The 26,204-nt window shown below is 41.8% G+C and overlaps 1 protein-coding gene across 1 annotated transcript in view; it reads left to right on the top strand.

The window, feature by feature from the left end:
* Pcsk2 (proprotein convertase subtilisin/kexin type 2) overlaps positions 1 to 26,204 on the top strand; it is a 240,671-nt gene that overhangs the window by 172,417 nt on the left and 42,050 nt on the right. Inside the window, exon 6 of the mRNA XM_051183273.1 lies at positions 17,812 to 17,888. Within this exon, the coding sequence (XP_051039230.1) occupies positions 17,812 to 17,888 (77 nt within the window). The remainder of the gene's footprint in view (positions 1 to 17,811; positions 17,889 to 26,204) is intronic.

The raw sequence follows: 26,204 nt of genomic DNA, 5'->3' as shown, positions 1-26,204 counted from the left end.
TCTAACACTTCTTTGCTAGCCTTACTCAAACCCTTCCCATGCCCCCATTCTCAAGCTGATAGCCTCTTTGCCTTTAATTATTATTGTCATATACATATATAAGTGTGTGCATTATGTGTGTGTGCAAATAAATATAAACAGACTCACATCCTGCTGAGTCTGTGTGTGTGTGTGTGTGTGTGTGTGTGTGTGTGTGTGGTTTCAAGGCGGACCACCGAGTATTGAATAACCAATAAGGGGTCCATCCCTGAGAGATGCTAACTCTCCTCCCAGTAAACATTAAGTACCTGCAGTTCCTTGTCTAGGGGTGACACACCGAGAAATGTCCTTGCTTCCACATTAACATGTCCATCGATATTGCTGCTAGTCCAGTCTTGTTTATGGAGCTGCTTCTAGGAGAATCTTTCACAGGAGATTTCCTGGTGCTCTGATTCTTCCTGCCCCTTCTTTTGCAATATTTCCTGAGCCACAGATGCAGGAGCTATAATGTTGATGAATCCGGTGGTGATGTCTCACACACACACACACACACACACACCTCTGATCTCTGCATTGTGTCCAGTTGTGTCTTCTGTATTGGTCCCCACTTGCTGTAAAGAGCCTCCTTTAATGAGGATGGTAGCTCCACTTACCTGTGGCTATAAGATTTAGAACACAGTAAGGAACTATGCTGGTTTTGCTATCAACATTTTAACTGCATAAAAGTACAAGTATTGAAACGTTAAATATCAAGTTTTTGACAATTTGAAATCTCTGGGAAGCATGCTAATCTGTACTGTCTAAATCCAAAAGCAAGTCACTATATTTTAATATTTTTTTAATGTATAGAATGTGAGCACGCTCTACCTGAGAGTTCTCAAAATGTTGAATATATTGAAATCAACAAAACAGACAAGTCCTGTCATTTGTCCCTCACTCAACACATTTGTTTGTTTTTTGTTTTGTTGTAGGTGTGGTGATGGTGGTGATGGTGGTGGTGTGTTTTGTTTTGTTTTGAGAATCTCCTGTGTAGTCAGTGGTTTTGAGTCAAAGCTCAAGTTCACACCCACCGACCAGCCACAGTGACTGGCAAAGTAAACAAGTGTTGTGAACCAACACAGCAGCAGACCATTGGGAGGGGCGTTCCTTCTAAACAGAGATATGTGAGTGTGAGCTCACTTCCACTTAGCACACTGAGGAAAGAGAGTTCCAGATGAATAAAAACAGCGGAAAGCCAGGCACCAGTGGACATGCCTGCAGCATAGTGAGAAAGGGGCCTTAGGACTACAAGTTTGTTTCCTGGGGCTGCTGTGCCCACGACCTGGCTGGCTTTACATAGAATAAATGTATTCTCCCCATCCTGGGGGCCATATATTCAAAACCAAGCTGTGCTCAGCATGGCCGCTCTAGACAACAAGCCCGAGCCATGCTTTTCTTGGCTTCTGGAGCTGCTGGCCAACGTTGGCATCACTTGGTCTGTCACAGACCCCATCTGTACATTCCCTTCTGATGTCTCTGTGTCTGTTTCTTCACATGGCCTTGGGAGAATAGCAGCCATTGGAATTAGGGTTCCTGTTAAGCCAGCATGAGCTGGTCTTACTTGTTTGTATCTACAAAGACACAGTTTCTGGTGTTCTTCATTAATGGTGGGAGGGACCTGGGCTTCTATGTGATGTTACAGCCACAATCTTCCTGTGGAGAAGCTCAGTCCCTACAGGCCTAGTTCTATAAACAGCGGTCTATAAGACCGCTCTCTTCCTTCCCCTCCGTTATTTATTTTACACCTAGATCACAGTTTCCCCTCCCTCCTCTCTTCCCAACATCTCCCCACACCTTCCCTTGTCCCCCATCCACTCCTCCACCCCTTGCTATTCAGAAGAGAATAGTCCTCTCAAACACAGCATATCAAGTTGCAGTAAGACTAAGCACCTCCCCTCATATTAAGGCTGGATGAAGAAATCTAGTAGGAGAAAGGGGTCCCAAAAGCTGCCAAAAGAGTCAGAGACAGCCCCTGTTCCCACTGTTAGGAGTTCCACAAGAAGACCAAGCTACACTGTCACATATATGCAGAGTACCTAGGTCTGTCCCAAGCAGTCTCCATGGTTGTCAGTTCAGTCTCTGTGAGTCCCTAAGAGCCCAGGTTAGTTGATTCTGTGGCTTTCTTGTAGTGTCCTTGACCCCTTTAGCTCTTACAATCCTTTCTTTAGAAAGAAGAAAGAAGGAAGGGAGGGAGGGAGGGAGGAAGGAAGGAAGGAAGGAAGAAAGAAAGAAAAAAGAAAGAAGGAAAGGAAGGAAAGAAGGGAAGTTTGATAGTAATGGAGCCATATCCATTTATGTATCATTGGTTACTCTTCCCATACTAAAGGCAGATGTGAGACAGGACCTTCAGACCCTTCAATTTTCAAACATTTTCCATATTACCCTTAGAACAAGGCAACCACTAAGCTGGAAGAAAACTGGTAGGAAACTATCGTGGAATAATAAGGATCAGGAAAAACAGATAGGCTGAATAGATGTTTATTCAGGGAAAAATAACTTACAACAGAGGCAGATGAACACCAGCAGGTTCCAGTCCCCAGGATGCCTTGGGATGCTCTCTGTCTCCATCCACCAAGCAAGAGAGTGCTCTGGGGTCCCTACAGCAGACCTAATTCCCCCAGGTCATGTCCGCACCTGTCCCCACCCCCAATGGGCGTGGTCGGTGCAACAGGTGCTGACAGAGTGAATATCTCACGACAGGAAACAGACTATGAGCAACATTAGTAAAATTTAAAAGTCAGTGCTAGTTAGTACTTGACCATGACAGCGCTAGGGATGAAGAACAATCTGGGAAATAGAATTCAACACTCAGAAGAAATTCAAACTGAAACTGAACACTGTGTGTGTGCACACTCACGTGCACACAGGTGCATGTGCACGCACACATACAAACACACACGGGGATGAGCAGAAGGCTTTTGCAGGCTGCAAGAAAAGTTATTGATGTTAAAGAACGAAAGAAACTAAGGGCGATGAATGAGTCACCAGCCTCTGTGGTTTGAACAGGGTCTTGGGTTCTAGAAGGCTTAGGAACATGCTGAGATGAACTTGAATGAGAGTTGTGGAGGCCCTGAGAACATTGATGGCCATGGGATGCCAGCAAATGCCAGAAGTCAGGAGCCTGTCATCTTCAAAGAGACTAGACCTGAACACTTACCTCCCAGGAGGCTGGTACATAATTCACCTGCTAGAAGCCAGAGTATGGGGAGATGCTGTGATTAATGTGGATCTGATGTTCTATCTTGTAGCAACTTAATAAAGTATGTGCACAGCCTCCAAATGAAGGCTGTAATCACTTTTCCATGGTTTGTGAATTATGAAGTTGGATTCCCATCAGCAAATGCTGTCAAAGTTTTTGGCATCAAAACCAATTAAAATGATGAATTGCTGTGAAAGGAAATAGGAACACATTTAATCTTTCTCTAGAACAGTTGGGGATCACTTCTCTCTTTTTTGGCCACATTTCACATTAGCAGGGAACATAAAATTGGTCTCAATCAAAGGTAAATCTCAACTTTTTCATAAAAGGGGACTGATCCCCTCAGCGTTTTTCTCAGCTGTAAACACCGCTGTGTTTATAGGCTGCCTTGTGTTTCCTTCCCACTCACTCCCCAAGGTCATGGCCCTCTATTTTCATGTTCTCTTAGGAAAGTTGTCCCTTCCTACAGAATCATGAATGCATAGATTAACTGTGAATAATACAAAGGCAGATGAGAGAAGACTGTGGGCACATCTTTGAGCACAGTTTATTATGGATATAAAAGTTGGTAGGACTCAAAGCTCTGGGACCCCCCATTGCCAGTCCTCATCTTGCTCCCATTTACACATTTTAGGTCTTGATGTTCCTGCTCCCCACACTGAGGTAGCAGGGCTAAGTGAGGTCTTGTGGGCTCAAGCATTTCTTTTCTCTCCCCTTTATCATCAACGTGCACTGAAAATGTCACTCAGAGTGCTGAAAAGTAAATGTGTCTGAATCAAAAGATCTCACTGTTCTAGAGCTCTCGAGCCACTTCCAGCAGGAAAGAAAGCCTTGAGCAAACCCCACAGTCCTACAGAGCCTCTGTTTTCTGACCTGTGAAATGGGGGTTACAACGTTCAAGCCTAAAACCTGTTCTGAGGCTAAAGTGAGGTGAATTTAGTCAGAAGTACACACACAGATACTCACATCTGAAACGTGTGTGTGTGTGTGTGTGTGTGTGTGTGTGTGCGTGCGCATGTGCGTGTGTGTGTCACAGCAACAGATCCCTGGCTGATGTATTTATATCCACATAGCTGTGCTTTTGACAGGTGAATAAAAACATTCTATAAAGTATATTTAAGATGAAATCCCTAATAAATGATACTTGCCCAGGACAGCCCCCTGGAAGAGGTGACTCAGCCATCAGTGAACTCATCTTTGCTATTTTTAGGGCCAAAAAGAAGAAGAGGTATGCAACACTGAAGTTGCATAATCATTGAGGTGGGGAAGGCATAAGCCAGTCACCCCATCTCTCCCAGGACATCAGAATTCAGAAGTAGTGTCCTTGACCTCACCTGCCCCTCAAAGCAGACAGAACCCCCACCAAGGGGCCAAGCTAGAGATACCTACAGCATGGAAGAAACCCCAGTTAGACAGAAGGGAACACAAATTGACTCATATCTCACAGCCTTGACAAGACGAATTGAGGCCATGGCTGCAATGCCACCTTGCAGTTCTTCTCACTGAGCTGAATCTCCACTCTCTTGGTGTTAATTTACGTGGTTGCTGACATAAGGCTTTGTGGAACTGTAAGACCAGCCAAGAACTGCCTTATGAGCCAGCTCCTCTCTGCCCTTGCACCTTGTAGCCTGCCAGTTCCAAAGCAGCAGGGATGCTCAGCTCTGCTCCTGACCTCGCTCCTGTCCCTAAGCCCCAGAGCATCCCTGCAGTCACCCTAGGTGACCCTCTTCGAACTCTCATGAAGTTACCATGGCCAGACACTGCCTTTCAAAGTCCTGTGTCTCTTCTTTGCCATCAACCTTACATTAGCCAGAGCTCTGTAAAGACTCTTAACACAGACCTATCTTTCCATTCCCAGTATTTATGTCATCCAGGTGGCTTTGTCGACCTTTTGCTAGACTTTAATGGCTGAACCATCTCTCCAGTTCTAGGTGAATTTATTCATGTAGCCTGAGCTAGGAATCACTGACAACTGGCTACTACAGCTACTACAGGAATTGGTGGATCACACCTTTAATACCACCACTCAGGAGGCATAGGCAGAGGCAGGCAGATCTCTGAGTTCGAGGCCAGCCTGGTCTACAGAGCAGTTTGAAGACAGGCTCCAAAGCTACAGAGAAACCCTGTCTCCAAAAACAAAAGAGAGAGAGAGAGAGAGAGAGGAGAGAGGAAGGAAAGAAGGAAGGAACGAAGGAAGGAAGGAAGAAAGAAACCCACAGCTAGTGTTGACATCCTGAGGGTTAGTAAACAGCCTAGCTGAGGGCTTGTTATTGGTTAATAGTGACTTGCCATTGTGTAATGTCTGAAGAGTTTCAGATAGTTCATGAATGTCTGTCACATAAGCAAGTGGCTGAATGTGTATGTGAATGGGTGGGGACCCCTAAAGACCAACGACCTACAGGATGGAAAAGATTGAAGTCAGTGTGTCAACATAGTAAGCAGCAATGTTGAGAGCTAAGGACAAAATATCCTTCCATTTCTTCCTAAATCTCTCACATAGATAGGTAGTTTCAGGGCCACGTTTAAAGCTGACCCTACTGATAACTGGAGGAGCCAGAGCAATGCATTTCCCCATTACTTTCTTCCAATGCTTCCCAGTCATCACCTCAATTTTTGTGACTGGACAGCATTTACCTGGTATACTTCTTCACACTGACTCACTTCTTAACAATAGTAGGTGTGATTTAAAGGGAAACTACAAATCACTATTTCAAATAGAAAAGCAACCCTGACACAGTGGACTTGACTATCAAGAATAAATGCCACCAGATCCAAAGCAGGATGTTTCTTCTTGCCAATTCTTGCCTCTGTTGGAGAAGTACCACCAAGTTTGGGGAGGTGTTAAGCAAGGAAGCACTTAACAGAGACTTTGTCATCCTAAGGACGAAAGGGTGTTTTTTAAAGGAGCTACAGTCCTTCTCTAAAATGCCAGATTATCTAAAGTGGGGGTGAGCCGGCAGTTAAGCATCTGAGTTAGTCAACTTCCTGTTCCTGTAGCTGATACCCGACATAGTCAACTTAAAGAGAGGAAAAGTCCGTGTTGGCACATGATTCTGGAGGTCTCTGACTATTGCTTTGGAGCCTATGTTGAGGAGGCATATCTGAACTGTTCACCTCATGGACAGGAAGAGAAAGAGGGGAGCAAGGTCCCACAAAACACCTCAGGGCATGCCCCAGACGTCCATGAGGTCCTGACTCTTAAAGATTTCCATTACCTTCTGATAGCACCACAAGCCGAGGACCAAGCCTTAGCCACATTGGATCTCTAGTGGGCAATCTAGAGATACCACAGCAGCCACTGAGGAAATTCCATCCCCAGCCAACGTGTTTCAAACTCTACGTAAGAACCCGGGAGCCATCTATAATGCTGAAGAACTTCTGAGAAAGAAAAAGCAGTAAGGAAGAAGCCCAAGATTTCACCTTCCGAGACATCCAGTCACCAGTGTTGTCTTATCTAGATTTCAGCTTTCATTTTTTGTGTGTAATTGGGTAAATGCATGCATGCTTATGTGAGACTTGTGCAAATGAGTGTCATTGCCCACAGAAGCCAGAAGAAGTTATCAGATGCCCTGAAGCTAGAGTCACAACTGGTTGATTGTGAGTCCTCGGGTACCTGCTCTTAAATGCTGAACCATCTCCAAAATGTAATTTCAAAGAAAATCCTACCTCCATACAAAATTGTATAACAAGGCTGAAGAGATGGCTCACAGGTTAAGAGCACTGGCTGCTCTTCCAGAGGTCCTGAGTTCAATTCCCAGCAACCACATGGTGGCTCACAGCCATGCATAATGAGATCAAGTGCCCTCTTCTGGCATGCAGGCATATATAAAGGCATAGTGTTACATACCTAATAAATAAAATCTTTTTTTATGGCATAACCAACAGAGAAAAAAAAAGTAATGAGTTTTGAAAGCAAGGGAGCTTCTTTTTTGGAAGCCTGCTTATCCTGTTAGGCTTAAAATGCATTCTAATGCACTGGATGAAAGAACTCCCTAAATAAAACTAAGTTGTTAAAGAACAATGAATGGATCTTGCAAAGCAAGAGATTCAGGTACACAACTCTTGTGAAACCTGTCTTGATGTAATTTTACTAACTGGGATCATGAGGGTGAGCGGGATTAGTGCCCACTTTCTCGAGTGCAAGTGGGGAGGTTAATTTATCTGTTCAATTTATACACTTGGATTTAAACAGAATGATCTGCTGCTGCCAGAGAGTAAAGACACTAAGTTGTTCCTTTTCATTTGGTGGAGATTTGGTCTTCTCTTTCAAGCATCGCAGTGGAATGCAATGGTTATTGTTCCAAAGTGAAGAAATCAAGCTTGTGGTGGAAGAAGAGGCCTGGGAGGCAGACTGCACCCTCCCAACCCTTGCTTGTCCCTTGTCCTCTGAGTGGCCTCTGGCAGTCATTCAACTTCTTCATGTGCCTTGGGTCTGTGCTCATAACACGGGAATCATGACGAGTGCTACACGTGTAGGAACATTGTGAAGAGGAACCAAAGCACACAACACCTGAGCCTCTTGCATGAAATGATAGTGTAGCATTGTGCATTACCTGTTATTGTTATGACAATCATTTGCACTTGGAAGGTTACACAATGAAAGCCATGTCTTCCATCCCAGATACCATGCCTCTCTGCAGAGGCAAAGCACTATTTAAAAAAAAAAAAAAAAAAAGCCTTTGTGTTTCTCTGCATTCTGTGTATCCTAAGTGTGAATTTACAGTCTATGCCTCTCTTCCATACAAATGAAAGCTCATTATGCATTCTACTCTGCACATTGCCATCTTTATCGAATGACATTCTTTGGGAATGAATTTGTTGCAAGTCTTGTACTCTATCCTTTGCCAGAGGTACAGAGTTTTGCTTCTTAGTGAACTCTAATTTATTTAACTTGTCCACAGTATTGGTTATTTGGGGTACTTTTAATCCTCCAAAATCTTACTCACAAATGTCTTGAATACATTCAGATAAATAGTGTGTAAATATGTAGTTTACATGAATATATGTAAATATGCAAGTATACTTTTAGAGTCTTGGAGATGGGTCGCCGGGTCAAATGGTTCATTTTTTATCTTAATAGATACCATCAATTTTCTCCTCAAAGGAATCATGCCCAGTTGTACAGCCAAAAAAATGCTCATGACCTTCATTTTCAAGTCTTATTTTAAATACTTAAAACATATAGAGTGACCAAGTGTCTTTGTTCATTTTGGCTGCTATAACAAAATAGCTCAGAGTGGATAATTCATAAGCAACAAAAGTTAATTATTTATAGTTCAGGAAGCTGCAAGTCCAAGATCATGGGACCAGAACATCCAGTGTCTGTGAGGACCTTATCCTCATCCATGATGCTTTCTTATACCATCCTCCCATGGTAAGGCACAAACCGGCTCTCCAGGGGCTCTTTTACAAAGGCACTAATTCCTATTGCAAGGGCCTCACCCTCATGACCCCAGCCACTCAAAAAATCATTCTTACCAACACACTGGAGATTTCATTTTAATCTATAATTGTTTAAGGAACAGTTATATAGTTGTCAAATATTTAAATCACATGAGTGACAACGTCACAGAGACTGTTCATACCACCGTACCAGTCACTCCACGTATAGAAGAAGAAAGATTTCAAACAAATTCCTGATATAACATTTGTTTGTATTGCTGGAGAAAAGCTAACTCTCATTAAGTTTTACAGGCAGACTTAAAATAGACGTATTAAGAAGGACATGCTCGGTTTGAAACGGTGACTGGTGAAAATAAAGTTGCATGCTTTTTCCCACCCGAGTCTTGAGGAAGGTGAATTCCAATGAGAAGCAGCTTCCAAAGGTCAGTCCCAGGAACACAGAACTGGAGGAGCTCAAGGGGTGTAGAGTACTGCCAATGCCAAGAAAGCATAAAACCTGAGTTTGATCCCCAGGATCCATGTAAAAGAAAGCCAGTGCAGCAGAGTGTGTCTGTAATCCCAGTGCGGGAGAGCTGGACACAAACAGGACTCTGGGGCTTACTGGCCACCCAATTCAGGCTGCTTGTGAATTCCAGGCCAGCAAGAGAGACCCTGCCTCGCCATCCTCCACACAACAGCACCACCACCACCCCCAAAAAAAGACAGGCAACACCCAAGGAACACAATCCAAGCTTGTTCTCTGGCTTCTCCAAGTGCATAATACATAAACATGTGTGTGAGTAACACACACACACACACACACACACACACACACATGCGCATATGCACACACACACAAATGTGTGTGAGGGAGCCTACTTTAGCCTAACCTAAGAAATGCATCTGAGATCTGAAGACAAGCCAAAGAGACATAGACAGCCATAGTCATCATAAAAGAGACTCCATCCAAGGGGCTACCATGGCTATTTCTTTGAGCAACTGCCCACCCTTCCATCTATAATGTACTCTGTACGCTTCGGGAAAAACCTAAGGAGAAAGATGTTGTATTCTTCTAAAAAAAAAAAACAATTAAGACACTATTAGTTTAGGGCAGTGTCGACCTTTAGAAGCTGCCACCCTTGCTGTGATCATTATCGCCATCTCCTCTTAGACTTGGAGCTTGATGCTTCTCCCAATCCTGCTGATAAGGGTGGAATCTAGTACCAAGGCAAGGGTCTGTTGAGCAGCTTTGAAAAATGCAAGCAGTCCAGCCACAGTTCTGTGTCTTGAGGCATGTTGATACTTATGTGTCCTCACTGTTATACTACATCATTCCTAGTCTCTAGATTCTGTGTCAGTAACTAAAGAAGTAGCTAGAATTTCCAAGAAAAAGACATAATGAGGGGAGATGTGGAATCTGCCACCAGAGAGCATTGTGTGAGAAAGTAAATGACCTTGGAAACCTGAAACACGTAAAAGGAAGATTACAAACAAACTTCTGACTGCACATCCCTTTTTAATTTTTTTTTTTTTAATTTTTGGAATGCTAGAGAAATGTTAAATTTCATTAGGTTTTATAACCAGGCTTAATATAGACATAAATCCCTTTAATGTTGGATTCAGTCAAAAGTGAGCTGAACATTATCATTAAACCAGTGCATGTGGGAGAATTATTTGAGGAAAAATCAAAATAGGCACAGTTGGGAACGTTCAGCCATGACCATATTAGATGCAAGTAGGCGCAGTAGCAAAATTCTTTAGGCACTAATGGACTGGGCTCTTTTGTTGCTCAGTTTCCATATAGATGAGCTTTGTGCTGGGGCAATATGGTTGTGGTTTAAAGTCTATCTGGGGAAGCTCATTTCTCTTTCATTAGCCCATGAGCACAGTGCAATCTTAGCTAATACTGCAACACAACTCCTAACTGGGTGATTCGGTTAAATGCCTTCAGGGAAAGTAGCAATCCAGAACAAAGGGAGAAAAGTGGTGTTTCTTATTCTGAATTCTTGTAGCTTGGCATTGCATTGTCAATTAATCACACGTCACCCTATCCCCAAGTCACACATACCTATTGCTTGAGGCATTATTTAAGTCTTGTACTACATTTCACCAGAGACATCTTATCTCCCTGTCCGAATTCTCTGGGGTCCAGACTCGTGTAACTACAACAACAGAGACCTACTTCTTGTGACTGATGCTCCAGTGCATACCTAATGCACTTGTGGGAGACTGAAGCATGAACTCTTGAACCACTGGAGAACTGCAAAACAGTGAACAAGTCTGAAAAGGTGCTCATCTGAGCAGGTGGATGAGAAAATGGAAGGTCCTCTTCCTGAAGTGTCACCAAGCCCAGCTGTAGCCCCAGTTGTGTTCCTTGGGCAAGGCAGGTCCTGAGTAACATTGCAGCCCTAATTTCAATAAACACTTTCTCAGTTTGGGGTCAAACCCCAAACCAGGAAAAAAAGATTGTGCTTCATGTCAGCAGGTGCCCAGATTACAGGTGCTACCGTGTTACCACTTTTTAGAGAGTTGTAGGGAGAAATGGGGGTTGATAGTATGATATTTTACTCTCAAAATGACACTCGAAAATATTTTTTTAATAAGATGGCTGAGACCTGTATGCAGAGACTACACAAACCATGTGCCCTTTTCCCCTGAGCAGTGGCTTCAGCATGCCTCTGCCTAGAGCAGTGATCTGACCTTGAGAACAAGCAGGGTATTTGTGAAAAGGAAGAAGAGCAACAGGCTACAGAATTGGTGCCTCCCACCCCACTCCAGCCATCCTTGAGCCAATAGTGAGCTGACCCCAATTCGTGGTCTCAGGAACTTGTCTTAACAACCCTTCCAGGTGGGTCTGAGACATGAGAAGAGTAAGCAATAAATGCCTCACAATGCAGGCAGGCTTGCTTGATTCAGATGCTGTTTCAGCAGTCGTGACCCGCCTCGAGAGCACAGATGTGGGCCAGAGGTCCCCAGGAAGCCAAGATCTGTGTGAGACTTTGGAATGTAGGCTATCAGAGCCTGGCAACATGAATGGCATTGAACATGGGCCAAGGTCCCACAAACGCTTTCCAAAAGAGGCTTTGCAAACCTGAACATGACTGCTTCATTCTTCTGTTTATTGTGAAAACAACCACAGGCAATTTGGAAGGAAGGGAGTCAGCTATTGCAATAAAGCTGTATTTACAAAAACAAACAAGCTGTGAACCATATTTTTGTAATCAACAAAGGGAGGGCTTAAAATTATGAAGTGAAACATTGCGCAGACAGGAAGATGGCAGCTTCAACAGCATGGAACCCTGGGCAAAATGCATGAGATTTCTAGAAGAAACTCCTATCCTGATGGGAAAGAACCATAACTGTCACCACAGGTTAGTTAGCAGTTAGAACCACTATTGAGAAATGCTACAGTCATTTTGGGAGTCATCGGATGTTGCTATTAAAGGTTGGGCTGTCCCTAATCTACCTGCCCTGGATTTGTTCAGATGTTTGTCTGGACTCTGGGAGAAAAGGCTTAAGTGGATTCCAGTTCATTGTATGTGTTCACCAGAAAAGATATGCTTCCTCGGGAACTATGTGTGCTGCACAGAGACCTCAGCTACAATGCAAACATTTTTGATGTGTGCACATTTGCTTTACTGGAGGCATTTAAAAGTGTGCGGTTGTCTGTTACTATCAGTGAAGAAAGGGTTTTAACAGAAGTTATGTTTAAAGGAAAAGTTATTTGAATATTAGTGCCTGGCCAGCTGCAACATCTTTTGCTGCATTTTGGTGACTTGGCTGATGGACCACCTCCTGGAGTGAAGGAGCATCTGGCAACAGGAACCTTAACAATAGTAATGGGTGAAGAAGGCAGACTCTGTTATCCTCACAAAGCAGACTGACTGGACCCAAGCCTCAGGACTATGTGAGTCTAGACACCAAGGAATTAAAGAGCTAAAGGCTGAAGTAATTAAGAAGATGAAACCCAAATAAAGGCTCATCACCTTTGCAAATGATTATGTAAAAGCTATTTGTTATATTGTGCAAAATCTTTTCATACTAAATAAGTAACAAACTACATTCTTCTGTGGGGTCACGGGAGATAGGAAGAGGTTATTGAACAAGCTGCCCTCCATCTATCCTTGCATTTTATCCTTCGGGGCCAACCCTAGTCTAGATCCAAGACTTTGACATTTCTCCCTTCCACACTAGGCTGCTACATGAAGACTGGAGAGTCTCAGGCAGCCTGACCAGAAGGACACCCTGGGTCTAGCTTTGAGGGTAGAATGGATCTCCCTCCAACTTAGAGCTTCTGAAGCTCAAGAGTCCCTGTCTTCCTCCCAGGCTTCCCAGTGACACTGCCCCCAGTGTATGAAGTGTGCCTTTGGTCAGCCTTCATGTCTGAGAAACAGGAGGCTGTGGGAATCAGTACCTTCCTTGTCCTTTCTTAGCTCCATGCACATGTTGACTCGTGTATGAGGCTAATACCAGCTAGAACTCTAATTATCAAACTATATAGCTAAGAGCAAAGTCTCACTTTCTATGTATTCATATATTCATAAACTCAGTCTTTGGTTATCGAATTACCGGAAACACCGGAGGTGATGGTCCCCCCCACTCACTACAATGAACTTTAAGAATAAAAAGGAGCTGTATTCCAAAGTTTCTCCAAGAAATGACTTCTAGGGAAGCCCTAAGGTCACCCTGGATTCAGCCCAGTCTTTCCCTGCCTGTGTGATGGCACAATGACAATTCAAGTTCTTAATGATGGTTGAATCACCACAATCCTGAATCACAGAAAATTAAGTTATATTTGCCAAACAGCCCGTATTTTATAAAGCAAGAAAATATAATGACGTATTTTATAAAGAAGTCACAAAAATCTAAAGTGTCTGGCTAGACCTGAAATAATCAGAGCATCCAATTGACTACAATGTCATGTCCTCTCAAATGTTTTCTATGACTGCCGTAGAAAAGCTCAATATAATTCAAGGCCAGTTTAACAGATAATTTTGCAGCAGGTACATTGTCGTTCAAGTTGATCAATGATTAGGTTTGCCTATAAAAGCATAAACAGAACCTCTGAAAGTATTGCTTTTTGTCCTTTCTTGCGATAAACCATTAGATTTGGGGGGCCAGAAAACATACAGCCCAAGAAGAATCACTATTTGCCTTCCTTAATGTTCAGTGTAGACTCTTACCCAAGGAACTAAGGCTTAGTCATCAAATCTATTATAAAAACCACAAAATTACTAGGTTTGCTAAACCACCATCTGTTCTGAGGTAGAGAGAGAATCTGACTCCAGTCAATACAGGGTCTTTCTTCTTTTTATAAAAGTGGCCACAGGGTTCAAGGCTTTTTAGTTTCAAGTTTTTCAGACTCTCTCAGGCCCTCCTTCTAATTCATACCTTTCTTAGGGCAGCATCTTCTCCAGTGCCAGGAAAGGGAGCCCAAAGACCTCAACCCCAAGCCCAGGTGGAATGTACATGCCGGAAAAGATAGAGTGCAGAGTTTACAGTCCTTTAGGTAGCAAGCACGGTAGGGGCTGGAGAGGTGGCTTCATGGCTATGAGTGACTGTGGCGTTTAAAGAAAATGTGGTTTGATTCCCAGTATCCACACCAGGCTCACAATTGCCTGTAATTCCAAGTGCAGGAGATCTGATGCTCTCTGTCCTTGGTGGGGGGGGGGGGACCTGCACATAAACTGTGCACATAAACTCATTCAGGCATAAACATATAAATACAAATAAAAAAATAAATCTTTTTTAAGTAAAGAAAATCTGTTTTCCTCTCATGGAACTGAAATTCCAGTCTTGGTCACCTCAGCTGTGCCCCAGTCTTCCCCGTCTCTAGCTTCAGACACTAGCTCAGTGTGGAGGAGGAGGAGGTAGGAGTCAGGGTGCTAGCTCTCCACCATTTCCCCAAGTCTTCCTCAGCATTGTCTTTCCCCTGGACAATGTCTGTTCGTGAAGCTCCTACCCTGCCCTGCGTCCCCACCGTGCTGACCACCAGAACTTCCTAGCTAGCTGGTTCTCACCAATCTCAAGAATATCCCACTACTTCTATCTCTGAGATGGGGATCAGTGAGGTTCAGGGCAGGACTGCCATGGGGTTATAAGACGAGGTGCCTCACAGGACATTTGTGACCTGCAATCCATGACCCTGTCATAGAATGACAGGGACCTGTGTCAAGTTGCCATTCCAGCTTGTACCCACCCCACTCCAAGAACACAGCTCGGAAGAAAAGGGCACAGCTTGGGGCTCCCTCCAGGGACCTCACAAATGCTGTTCACACCTGCCATTGCCAGCTCACTCTAGAATAGAGAATTTGGATCGCTTCTATGGGGAAGCCAACCAGACTTAACAAATGTGTTTCAAGATCTGTTGCTTAAGTCTCAGTCTCAACTCTGAAGCCCAAAAGAAAAGAAAAAGTTATGTATATTTATACTTATATTTATAATTTTTCTATTTTATAAATATGTATTTATACATTTATGAATATTTATACAGTTTGATATATATTTCTCTCAGTATTTCTCTCAGTATTCCTGCCCTGCCCTACTCACTCCACCTAAGAATGCTCAATTTTTTTAAGAGTAACAACTACTTCAGGAAGTCAAATAAGTTATTCCAAAATAGTTTTCTTAAAGAGAACTGAATACAAATATGTCAAAGGAAGTCAAGAGAGGAAATGTCAACTCTGAGAGGGCAGATTGCCCCGCTGACAGACTGTAGATCAGACACAGACTGAAACTTTGTGAGTGAAGGTTCCTTGGGCTCTAAGCCCTTGTGTGGCTGGGAGAGGGTCCTAGTTCCAAGGACTTACTCACCGCTATGGCCAGAGAAGACAGGAGACCTGCCTCTGAAGACTGGAGTTAGAAAAGATGTTAGTTACTTTCCTCATTACTGTGATGAAAGAAGCCTAAGGAAAAAAGGGGGTGTTTGGGCTTACAGTCTGAAGCCCATCGTGGCAGGGAAGGTATGCTGGTGATGATGGCTCATTGTGACAGCAGGATCATGAGCCAGCTGGTCACACTGTGTCCACAGTTGTCTCGTTCATTACTCCTCCTCTTCCTCGTTTCTCCTTTTATTAATCCTCTCTGCCTGCCAGCCCTGCTGATCCTTGTTCCTGCCTCGCTATTGGCCATTCAGCTCTTTATTAGACCATCAGGTGTTTCAGAAAGGCAAGGAACCCAAGCTTCATAGAGTTAAACAGATGCAGCATAAACAAAAGTCACACTCCTTAAAATAATATTTTACCAACAAGTTGAGTATCCCTCATCTGAAATGCATGGGACCACAAGTATTTGGGATTGAGATTTTTTAGTTGAGAATAGTTACATACACACTAGATGTTTAGGAGATGGGACCCAAGTCTACACATGAAAGTCACTTATGTTTATATGCACCTTGAAAATTTATCTTAAGGTAATTTGATATTCTTCGCACACCTATATTTGAACCAAGAAAGTGAGGTCAGGTATGGAGTTTACTTCTACTTTTGACATCTCATCAGTTCTCAAATAGTATCCTATGTTGGAATTACATATTCCACATTTGGAGATTCTGGGTACTCGGGCTATACTACAGTTCTGATCATTGCAACCAGTCGTGTCCAGCAGTTCTTTGTCATCCAACAAGTCAAAACAAGAATAATTGGAATTAGTCAATATCCTGCCCAAAACATACAACACTGACTGATACATTAGCTTTTCAAATTAAAGTGTGCCATACTAAAATATCTTTACCTCATAAAGGAGCACATACAATTTCTAAAAATGTCTCAGGACCATGAAATCAAGGAACACTAAAGACGGAATGAAAATATCTTTCCTAACCCAAAGTGACTCAAGAAATCATCTGGAGTCTTCCTTGCAAAACCCAAAACCGAAGAAACAATGGAGAAAAGAATTTCCACAGGCAATCTATGGGACCCCTGGTAATGGATCAGTATTTATCCCAGTATATGAATGGACTTTGGGAGCCCAATCCCCATTGAGGGATACTCTCTCAGCCCCTCACATGGGGGAGGGCCTGGACTCTGCTTCAAATGATGTGACAGATTTGAAGATTCCCCATGGGAAGCCTCACCCTCCCTGGGGAGCAGAAAGAGGATGGGATAGGGGTTTGTTGCAGGGCAGGGGAGGAGGGAAGGGAGAGGGAACTGGGATTGACATATAAAACAATCTTGATTCTAATTTAAATTTTTAAAAAAGGGAAAAAATAGAAAGAATTCTCAAGGAGTGGATTATTCACTCAATAATAGTAGGTATTGTACAGCATAGGCAAAAAATAAAGACAAACCAGGTAAAGTACATGTATAAAATCACTTAAAGAAGGTTGAATAGAGAAATCAGTTGATTTACTTGGCAAAAAGTCTCACAATGTAGAAAGGAAGTTTCAGGATGACAGAATTTCATACTCCTAATTATTGTAGCATGTGAGAGTACATGATTATGAAAATTTACAATGACGTGTTTATTTGTTCAATCATTTGGTTGGTTGGGTGTTCCTCTGACTAGGCTCTAAGGTGCCTAAGGGAACGGATGCCAGCGCTGTGTTGTCATCCTTTTCTAAGTCTCTGGCATTCATTAAACTCTTCACGGTATTCATAAATACAATAAATGAGATTAACTGTACAATGTGAGAAGACATGGGGGAAAAGTTAGCACATAAGGAGAAAGGAGACAAGCCTTAAATAGGCCCATGTGTAGTAAGTAGCCTTATGGAAGTGAGCCTTCGGCATAAAGTAAGAATTAAATGCTAACAGCTATCTCACTTATAACATGAGAACTAGAGTATTCTGGCCGTTAGGGAATGAAAGAACCAAAGAAGCTTAACACAAGCCATGGCTATACCTGCAGAGCACTGGCCTCACATTTTCTAAGTCTTTGAAAGCTTGAAATAGGAGACACAGGCTTTAAGGGCACATATAGATCTGTTACAATTTTGCAAGGACTGGCCTTCATGGATTGCAAAATATGGAAATAATGTATTATATAATGCATTATATAATACACAATGTAGATTGTATAATATGATATGTTATGCAATATTATATTATATAACATATTATAATGTACAATAAAATATATGCAAAATGAGATAATGCTGAACTTCAGCGCAGCCCTCCAAGGAGGAGTTACAAATATGAGACAGTGTGTTTAAAGCACCAGCCCCCTTTATGTGTTTGCAGCCTTACTGACCTGAGAACTCTTGTGTTTTTCAGAACTCTGACGCAAGTTATGACTTCAGCAGCAATGACCCCTATCCCTACCCACGATACACAGATGACTGGTTCAACAGGTAAACTGAGCCTTGAGAACATTTTTACTGTTATTAGTCTTTGGGTAGATTTTATTCTGTTTTATTTAGGACTTGAATGTCACCAGCAAAGTCACACCAACATTGCACAATGCTATCTATGTTCTTTTTCATAATGGCTATCTTTCTAAATCCTTGGATTTTTAGTATTACAGTGGCCCTAAAAAAGTATTATTTGATTGTCATCTTGTTCTGTTGAGGTAGATATTGTTTGCTGATTGTATTTTGCTATTACAGATAAGAAAAAACAGAAACAAGAAAGTTTTTCTCAATTTATTACAGTCATTTTAAAAATTTCACTTGTCCTATTAAATAAATCTATTCTAGAGAAATTTTTTTTGTTTTGTTTTGTTTTGAGCGAGGGTCTTGCTGTGTAACTTTGGCTAGTCTAGAACTCACTATGTAGACCTGGCTGGCCTCAAACTAACTGAGATCTGTCTGCCTCTGCCTCCCTAGTGCTCAGATTAAATGTGTGTGCCATCATACCTGGATCTATTCCAATAAAAAATTGGCCAGTGGTTCAGTGTTGACAAATTTTTAAATTTATTTCTGCTACACCCTCATAACATTTTAAGTAGTACTTTCCACAAAAGTAACTGACAGAGGTTTGAAATGCAGTCCATCTAAGAGTTTTTCTCTATACTGTTTTGCTATTAACCACATAAATGTGACTTCTTTTTTCTTCAAGTAAATATCTTGATTAAATTGTTAGCTGCTTATGAGAAATAGTCAGAAATTTAGGTATTTGGCTTACTCCAAAAAACAAAATGCTTTAAGTTTCAAACCTAGTGCATGGGGAAATGCCAATCAGTGGGAACTAAGTCACACTTAGAGATGAGAACAGTTCTGGTTACCAGGGAAGGGTGATTGTAGATGACAATGGTGTCTGTGTATTTCAAAAAGCTAGAAAATAGGACTTAAAGTATTCTCATCAAAATGAAATGGTTAAATATCTGAGAAGACAGAAATGTTCAACCCAATCTAAATATGACATACTGAAACATCACATGGTGACATTAATATGTATATTTTGTCTATCAGTTAAAAATAAACTGTGAAATTTTAAAGTAAATTAAATCATAAATCAAGCTGCTGCTTCCATCTTAGCCCTTGCCTTTGTGTGGACATCATAAAAGTATTCATCTCACAGTCTGGAAGCACACCATGAGCTTTCCCGTTGCTCTTGCTTCTTGTGGCAACCTAAGCTATAGATAAAGCAGAAGTTATCTCCTTCAGTTAAGTGACAGGGAAGAGGCTGAGAGAGGCTGAATAGTGTCCCTGATCAAACAATTCGGGTTCAGTCAAAGCCAATAATGTTCAAGCTTTACAGTGTTTTTAAAATATGGCGGTTTTGTTTTGTCTTGTTTTACTTTTATCTTACATCATTCTTCTTTTGTCTTTTGGTTTGAAGTAGAGTTATAATATGTAATCCAGGTTGACCTCAAACTTCCTATGTAACCCAGACTGGCCTTGAAATTTCAATGGGCCTCTTGAGTGTTGGGATTCCTGGTGTGCACCACCATGTCCAGCTCAAGTGTGTACACCTTTTATAGCATCATTTTTTTAATTCAAGAAATATGATATCCAGAAGTGACCAGGCCAGACCCTCATGAAACAGGTAGCTTGTGTTAGCTTCCTACCAAGCCAGGGACCATGGGTATAGAGGCTCAACAGGAATGGAGAAAGAAGGAAGAGGAGAATTAAATTGAAGCATACAATAGTTTTAAGGAATGGTTACTGATATGCAGTAGCATAATTCATTTTTTATCAAGTTCTTGCAGCCAAAACAGGACCATGAAGTGCTTGGGAGGGTGTCTTTGTAGGGTAAGAATGTATCTAATAAAATCTGAGATTTCAGGCCATAAAGTGTTTCTTATTCCCTTGACTTTATAATCCTGCATCCTAGTACCTTACCAGATAAATCATTTTTTAGACACAAGCATATGAAGTTACCAAACAACTGTCCCTAAGCAAGAGTTTATAAATAACGAGCAGTGAATCTGGAGCAAGCCAGATCAAGCCTCAGCATTGACTGATTCCTGGCCCTCTTGTGAGCATGACAAAGAGCTGTAGCATCACATGAACCACAGTCTATAACTAACAAGTATTAAGTGTTGGTAAATGGACCCAAGCAGATAGAGGAGTTTTTCCTGAATATAAATACAGTCTTCTCCAACCTAAACCTTCTTGTGTGATATTTGTAGAAGTATTCATCAAAAAAAACCTGCAAAAATGCCTTATCTCCTAAATATTTTCATTTGCAAGCTTGTTCTTGAAAGTTCCATTTTAAACAGGCTAACAGCCTCTAATTAGAACTAATTAGTGTTTTGTGTAATAAAAATCCATCACTGTCAGTAGTAAGAATCCCCAAGTGACAAATTTACCAGAGACACAGTCCTAGTGAGTCAGGCAAGCATACTGCCTGAGTCCTAGGAAGCCAATGATTCAAGACAGAATGTCCATCCACTCTGACCAATAAGTAACCTTCCCCCAGTTATCAAGACATTCTCAAAGACATTCCTTCACTACAACTTCTGTTGCAAAGATTTAATGATGCCAAGCTAAACTTATGGCCTCGAAAACATAACAGGGATTGTAACTGATTACATAAGAACGTGAAAATAAATTCAAGCCTGACACTTCAGGAGAACCTTGGCTCAAAACATGGCACCTGTTTGGCATGAAAAGAACTAAAAGTTCCTATAGAATGAATGAACACTATGCCTGGCATCACCTTCAGCACTGCTTACTAGAATTTAAGGCAGGCTTGGAGGATGAAATGGAGTGTAAAGAGAGTGAGACTGAGCTGGGCATAGGACCCAACACCTTTGATCCCAGCACTAGGTAGGCAGAGGCAGGCAGATCTCTGTGATTTCTAGGCCAGCCTGATCTTACAGAGTGAGATCCAGGACAGCCAGGGCTACACAGAGAAACCCTGTCTTGGAAGAAAACAAACACAAATTAAAAAAAAAAAAAGAAAATGAGAAATGAGATTGCTCATGAGTCAACTGTTGTCAAAGTTGAGAGGTGAAGAGTTTGCGCAAGTTTTATACACTTTTCTATTCTATTATGTGTCAGACTTTTATCAAATCTCTAAGTGAAACAATTTAAAAGTAGGAAAGTTTTTCTTAGGCTCACAGGTACAGAGACTTTCAGTCCATGATCTGGGGAGAGGCAGAAGATCTTGGTGGCAGGAGTTTAGCTGAGCAGAAGCGGGTTGCCTTATGGCAGACAGGAAGCAGAGACAAGAAAACGTCAGGGCAAATATAGCCCCCAAGTTTAAGTCCTCATCCTCCTAGACCTCACCTCCTAGTTTCTATCATCCTCCCACCCCCAAAGAAAATGATGCCAGCTGGTAAACACTTCCTGTCCCAACCATAACATTACCATGAGAAATAACTTTAAATATAGGAGGCATAGAAGAGGCAATAAGTAGACCTGGCAGTTGAGTTCGGTACTCACGAAAGCACTGGTTTTGCTACACAAACTTCCGGGGAGCATGCTACATGAGGAGGAAGAGCATGCTTGAATCACCACAACCCTGGCTGGATCCAAGACTAATAGTACACAACAAGCTACACTGAACTAACCTAGCTATCTCTAAGGCACGGTCCTAATGTTTTGTATGTGTTAGTTTAACTAATCGTCATGTCTCTGAATTATCAGAATGATCCCTATGCATGTAGCTTACACCATTTATACAAGATCACACAGTTAATAAGTAGTGAGGGCAAATTTTGATGCCAGAGAGGGGCTCGTTGGTCCAGGACTTGAATGAAGAGCATAGGTAGAGTTGGAAGTGGAAACAAAGAAGATGAAAGAGAGATACAAAATACATTTGATGAGTGTCCTGGACATCTGGTCCAGATGTAAGAGACAGTGCCAGGAGCAAAACCCTAAGAATGGTTTGTGGAGGAGAGACAGGCTGCTAAGAGAAAGAAGAGGACAGACTTTGTGCTTGGGTGAGAAACTGAGCCAGGGTCACAAATGAGGGTCCCTATCCCATTGAACCCAAATAAAGTTGTTACCCAGAGACACAGGAGCCTTGAGTTCAGCACCTGTTCTTGGCAGGACAAGGTCTGATGTTGTTCCACGGAAGCCTTGTACTAGCTGTACCAGCACAGGGACATGCCTCTGCCTCTTTGGGTGTCTTTCTGGACATGAGTATCAAATTTGATGTGCCAGCTCCATTCAGGCTCTGTGGTCTCCTGAGAAATTCTCATCATAGCATGAGCTAAGTTCCCAATGAAGCTGCCTGCTGTAGGTTCAGAAGGAGCATGCTGCTATTTATTCCAGCCATGCTGCCTGCCACAGAGGCTAGTTAGGTCCCACAAGCAATTGCTACACAGAAATCGGCAGTGGTAGGATCCATCTATCCCAGGAACCCATTACTGGGGAAAGAAGAAAATAAAACAAAGGACCCTCAAGCAAGCAACTGAAATGTATTCCTTGGATGAGAAACCACATTCAATAGCAGCATGTACCCCCTGGATTTTTACATTTTAACGCATGCCATCACAGCATCTGTTCGTACTGATTAATCTTTTTCTTCTAGTGTGCATTTCTGATAGAACATATTTAATACTCCAAGCCAAGAACTGTTCATGTAAACAAGGTTCATATGTATGCAGCACTACTTTCAATACTTGAGAATGTCCTTCCCTATGCTTGACTGCATTTTGTAGTATATTCATCCTGTTGTGGACCATTCAGTAACTATGTGCATTATTTGAGCTCCAGGGCTATATCTGAAACACAGTTAAAATTTTTGCAAAGTATATTTTTATTCTAGCTTGTGATCAGAGAATGACATTTAGCCCAACAAAATAATAATAACCCAAATTACCCCAAAAAATGTACAAAATATTACGCATTTAATGGGCATCGATAATGTGCAGAACAGATATAATTTATTTGATGGGAGGCCTCAGGATCCAAGAGCAGTTCTTTCTCTGGCTGGCATTCAGTCAATACTGATTAGCTGGTTGATGGATGGGTAGCCTATCTTTTCAGGCATACTGTTGAGTGGCCTTGACATCTGTCTGTTTTTAAGAGTTGCCTGCTATTCACAAGGCTTGCAGCACACATTTGGCCAGTACTCATGTACCTCACTCAGCTTTAAGAGTGTCTGGTGATGAGCTGTGGATCTGTATTCCATTACTGTGCTGTTGTCCATAAAAACCCCTCTTGCATAGCATGTCTTTGACAGGCACTGGCCATGGAAATGTCATCTCTGCCATTGGCAATATTTATGGGGTAGGGAAGATGCTACACATTCTATTAAGCCTTAGAGAAGAAGAAATTCTGGACTAGACACAATTCTTGGCCCTGACAAGTTTGCTATAAATTCAGGAAGGGAGAAGACATTTATTGCTCAAACAGCCCAAGTCAAGGGAGGGGAAGACAGATGTAGGCTGAGAACCGTTCATATATCTATGGAAGCTAATTTTATTGATAATATAGTTAAAACTTCAAATATGAAAGATGTTCAGTGGGTTGGGTTTTTTCCTTATTAGATGTCATATTTCATTTTAAAGAACTCTATGCAACAGGTCATGGAAGAACACGTAAGGGAAATGTCCCTCTCTGGCTTGTTCCTACCACACTGGTGTAAACTTATACTATACCCTGATGATGTTTAATGGCTTAGGAAGAGATGAACATCTTTTTCTTATGCCTGTATAGGCTCATCTCTAAGTCAGCATTTTCAAAGACATAACCAAACTCTCATGTTCATGTGAGCACTGAGGCCACCTTGTAGGTCGATATTAGTTTAGGGTTTGCTCTACATCCAAACCAGAGCTTAGTTATGTCCAGAAGACTATCAGTTTCTTAGTCTCTAGTCCTCTACCTAGACTTCATAAATGTCCTTCATTTATGTTTCCCTTTTGGCTAAAGAAATATATATAAGTCAAACTTAAGGGTTAGGGAGAGAATTATAAAGACGTAAAATACCTGTACATTGGTATAGTCATCTCTACTTTGAAAGCTAATTGTGTGCATGTTCACACAGGGATTTTATGGTCTTCTAGTGACAAGAATCCTTTTCTCAAGAGAGAAGAGATGTACTCAACTATGACAGACAAATACGATATGCTACAAAATGTTTACTGTGAGGTCGGTGATGCCTAAATCAATTTCCCTGGTCTAGAATAAATTAATGCTCTTGCCTTGAAGGTTTGCCTTGGGCACTGGAGATATGTAATACAGAGTACTTGATACAGAGCCTGGGTAGCACTCCCTTAGTGCAGATACATGTCATTGTGAATTTCAATAAGGGGATTTATACAGTAGTGAAAGCAAAAATCCCTCCACTGGGTCCGAAATAGGCTAATGCCTACCAAAGCTGCAAATGGAGAGCCCCACTACTCATTTACCCAGGCACCCACCCTCTCACCTGAACTTCTAGAAAAAAGGAGACCACACACAGCACAAGCTTAAACTTTCTGTATTTCTATTCCTGGTAGAAAGAGGAGTTCAATACAAACTTGACTTGTGTGTGAGATGTGTAAATGACTGCAAAACTGAAAAGTTTTAGAAAATACAGCTTAGAAAGATGAAGCAGGGAAGGGAGGAAGGAAGGGAAAGGGAACTGGGATCAATATTAAAATAAAAATTAAAAATTAAAAAAGAAAGATGAAGCAGTTCCCTCATGTCTCCAAAATAAAACAGACCCCAGGCTTCACCAATAGCAAACTTTGCAGACTCCCACAAATCACCAATCCATCTAGTGTATTCACAGGCATCTATTCTAATAAGCCTGACCTTACACAGCTCAGAGGACTAAACCATCAAACATGTCTCATGCCAAGCTAGTTGGACATGCTCTACATTTAAGCTATTATATTCTGTCTCCAGAGACATGGATGAAAAAGCCTACAGCTGGCTGCCATGAAACTCTGACCATCTAAAGAGCCAGTGGACAGTGGAGGACAAAAAACATTGCATAGAAACTACCAAGCTACACACACTGCCTTGCTGACTAAATCTCTTTCCTCCTCTGTATTCTGTGAATCTAGAACCTTGAACCTCATCCTAGAGCCTGGACGTGACACTCACAACCAAAATATTATTCATCAAAACTGTTGTAATACTTAAAATATTTCTAAATTAAAATGGCCACATGGCCCATGGCCCAACCAAGATGACAAATGAAATTAAGTAACTCGTTTTTGTCTATGTGGTTCTAATAGTTGGGAATAGATGATAGCAATGACAAGAATAAAGTCAGAAGTTTGGAAGTAGCAACTAGAAGTTGTGCCTCTTAATTGAGAAGAGACCCAATGATTCTATGCCTTTCTACTTGAAATGAAGAGAATAACAGACATTTTTGAGGGATAAACATGATAACTTATATAACATTTTTAGCATAGTCCCAAGCCCATAGTCTATACCAGTGAGCATGGGGTTGGGGAATGTGTTACCAGTAGTTTTCCTGTCAGCCTGGTCCCAGAGCAACATCAGCCCCAAATAACACACAGAGACACTGTATTTAATATAAAGCTGTTGGCCTGTTACTAGTTTTTTCTTATTGGCTAGCTCTGTCTTAAATATTAACCCATTTCTATTAACCTACATATTTCCACGTGATTTTATCTTACCAGAGAGAGGGTCCGAACCTCTGCTCTCTTGGTCTTACATTTTGGCTCTCCTCCTACATCTTCCAGAATCCTCCTTGACTCCTAGTCCTGCCTATCTTGATTTCCTACTTGCCAACAGTATTTTATTCATTAATCAATAATAGAAACATATTTACAGAATGACATCTCCCATCAGGAGTTGGTCACTGCTGGCATCCAACCTAATACATGTTACATCATGCCTTCAGTATAATGTGTTTAGAGACAGATGTTTCAACACTCTGCATGATGACTATAGTTTGAGACCTTCCACACACCCCCGCCCCTCACCCCCAAAAAAAGAAGAAACAAGAGGATAATGTGGGGTAGAAAGAAAAACGGAGGAGAAATAAAAGAAGGGAAGAAATAAAAAAGAGATGCATGCTGTAGGATGGAAAGATGAGAGACATGGCAAAAGTCAGTGGAGTGAAATGGGGGAGAGAGAGTGCCTGCCCTAACTCTCAGAAGATCCATGAGGTTGGGAGGCAGAGCCTTATGTTGTCTCTTAAACACCCCAGGAGCTGATGTAGGCTGTTCAATGAAGCTTCATGTCAACCACATCAGGACAGGTTGGAACCTTAGCTCCCCACAGGACTTGCTCCTCTAGCCTGTTTTATGCATTTTTATATATGTATTACCACAGTAATGCTACATAACAAGTCACTCAGAATTCAGCTTA

Source organism: Phodopus roborovskii, unplaced genomic scaffold (assembly GCF_943737965.1).
Source record: "Phodopus roborovskii unplaced genomic scaffold, PHOROB, whole genome shotgun sequence".
NCBI classification, from domain to species: Eukaryota; Metazoa; Chordata; class Mammalia; order Rodentia; family Cricetidae; genus Phodopus; species Phodopus roborovskii.
This window is presented reverse-complemented; position numbering and strand designations above follow the sequence as displayed.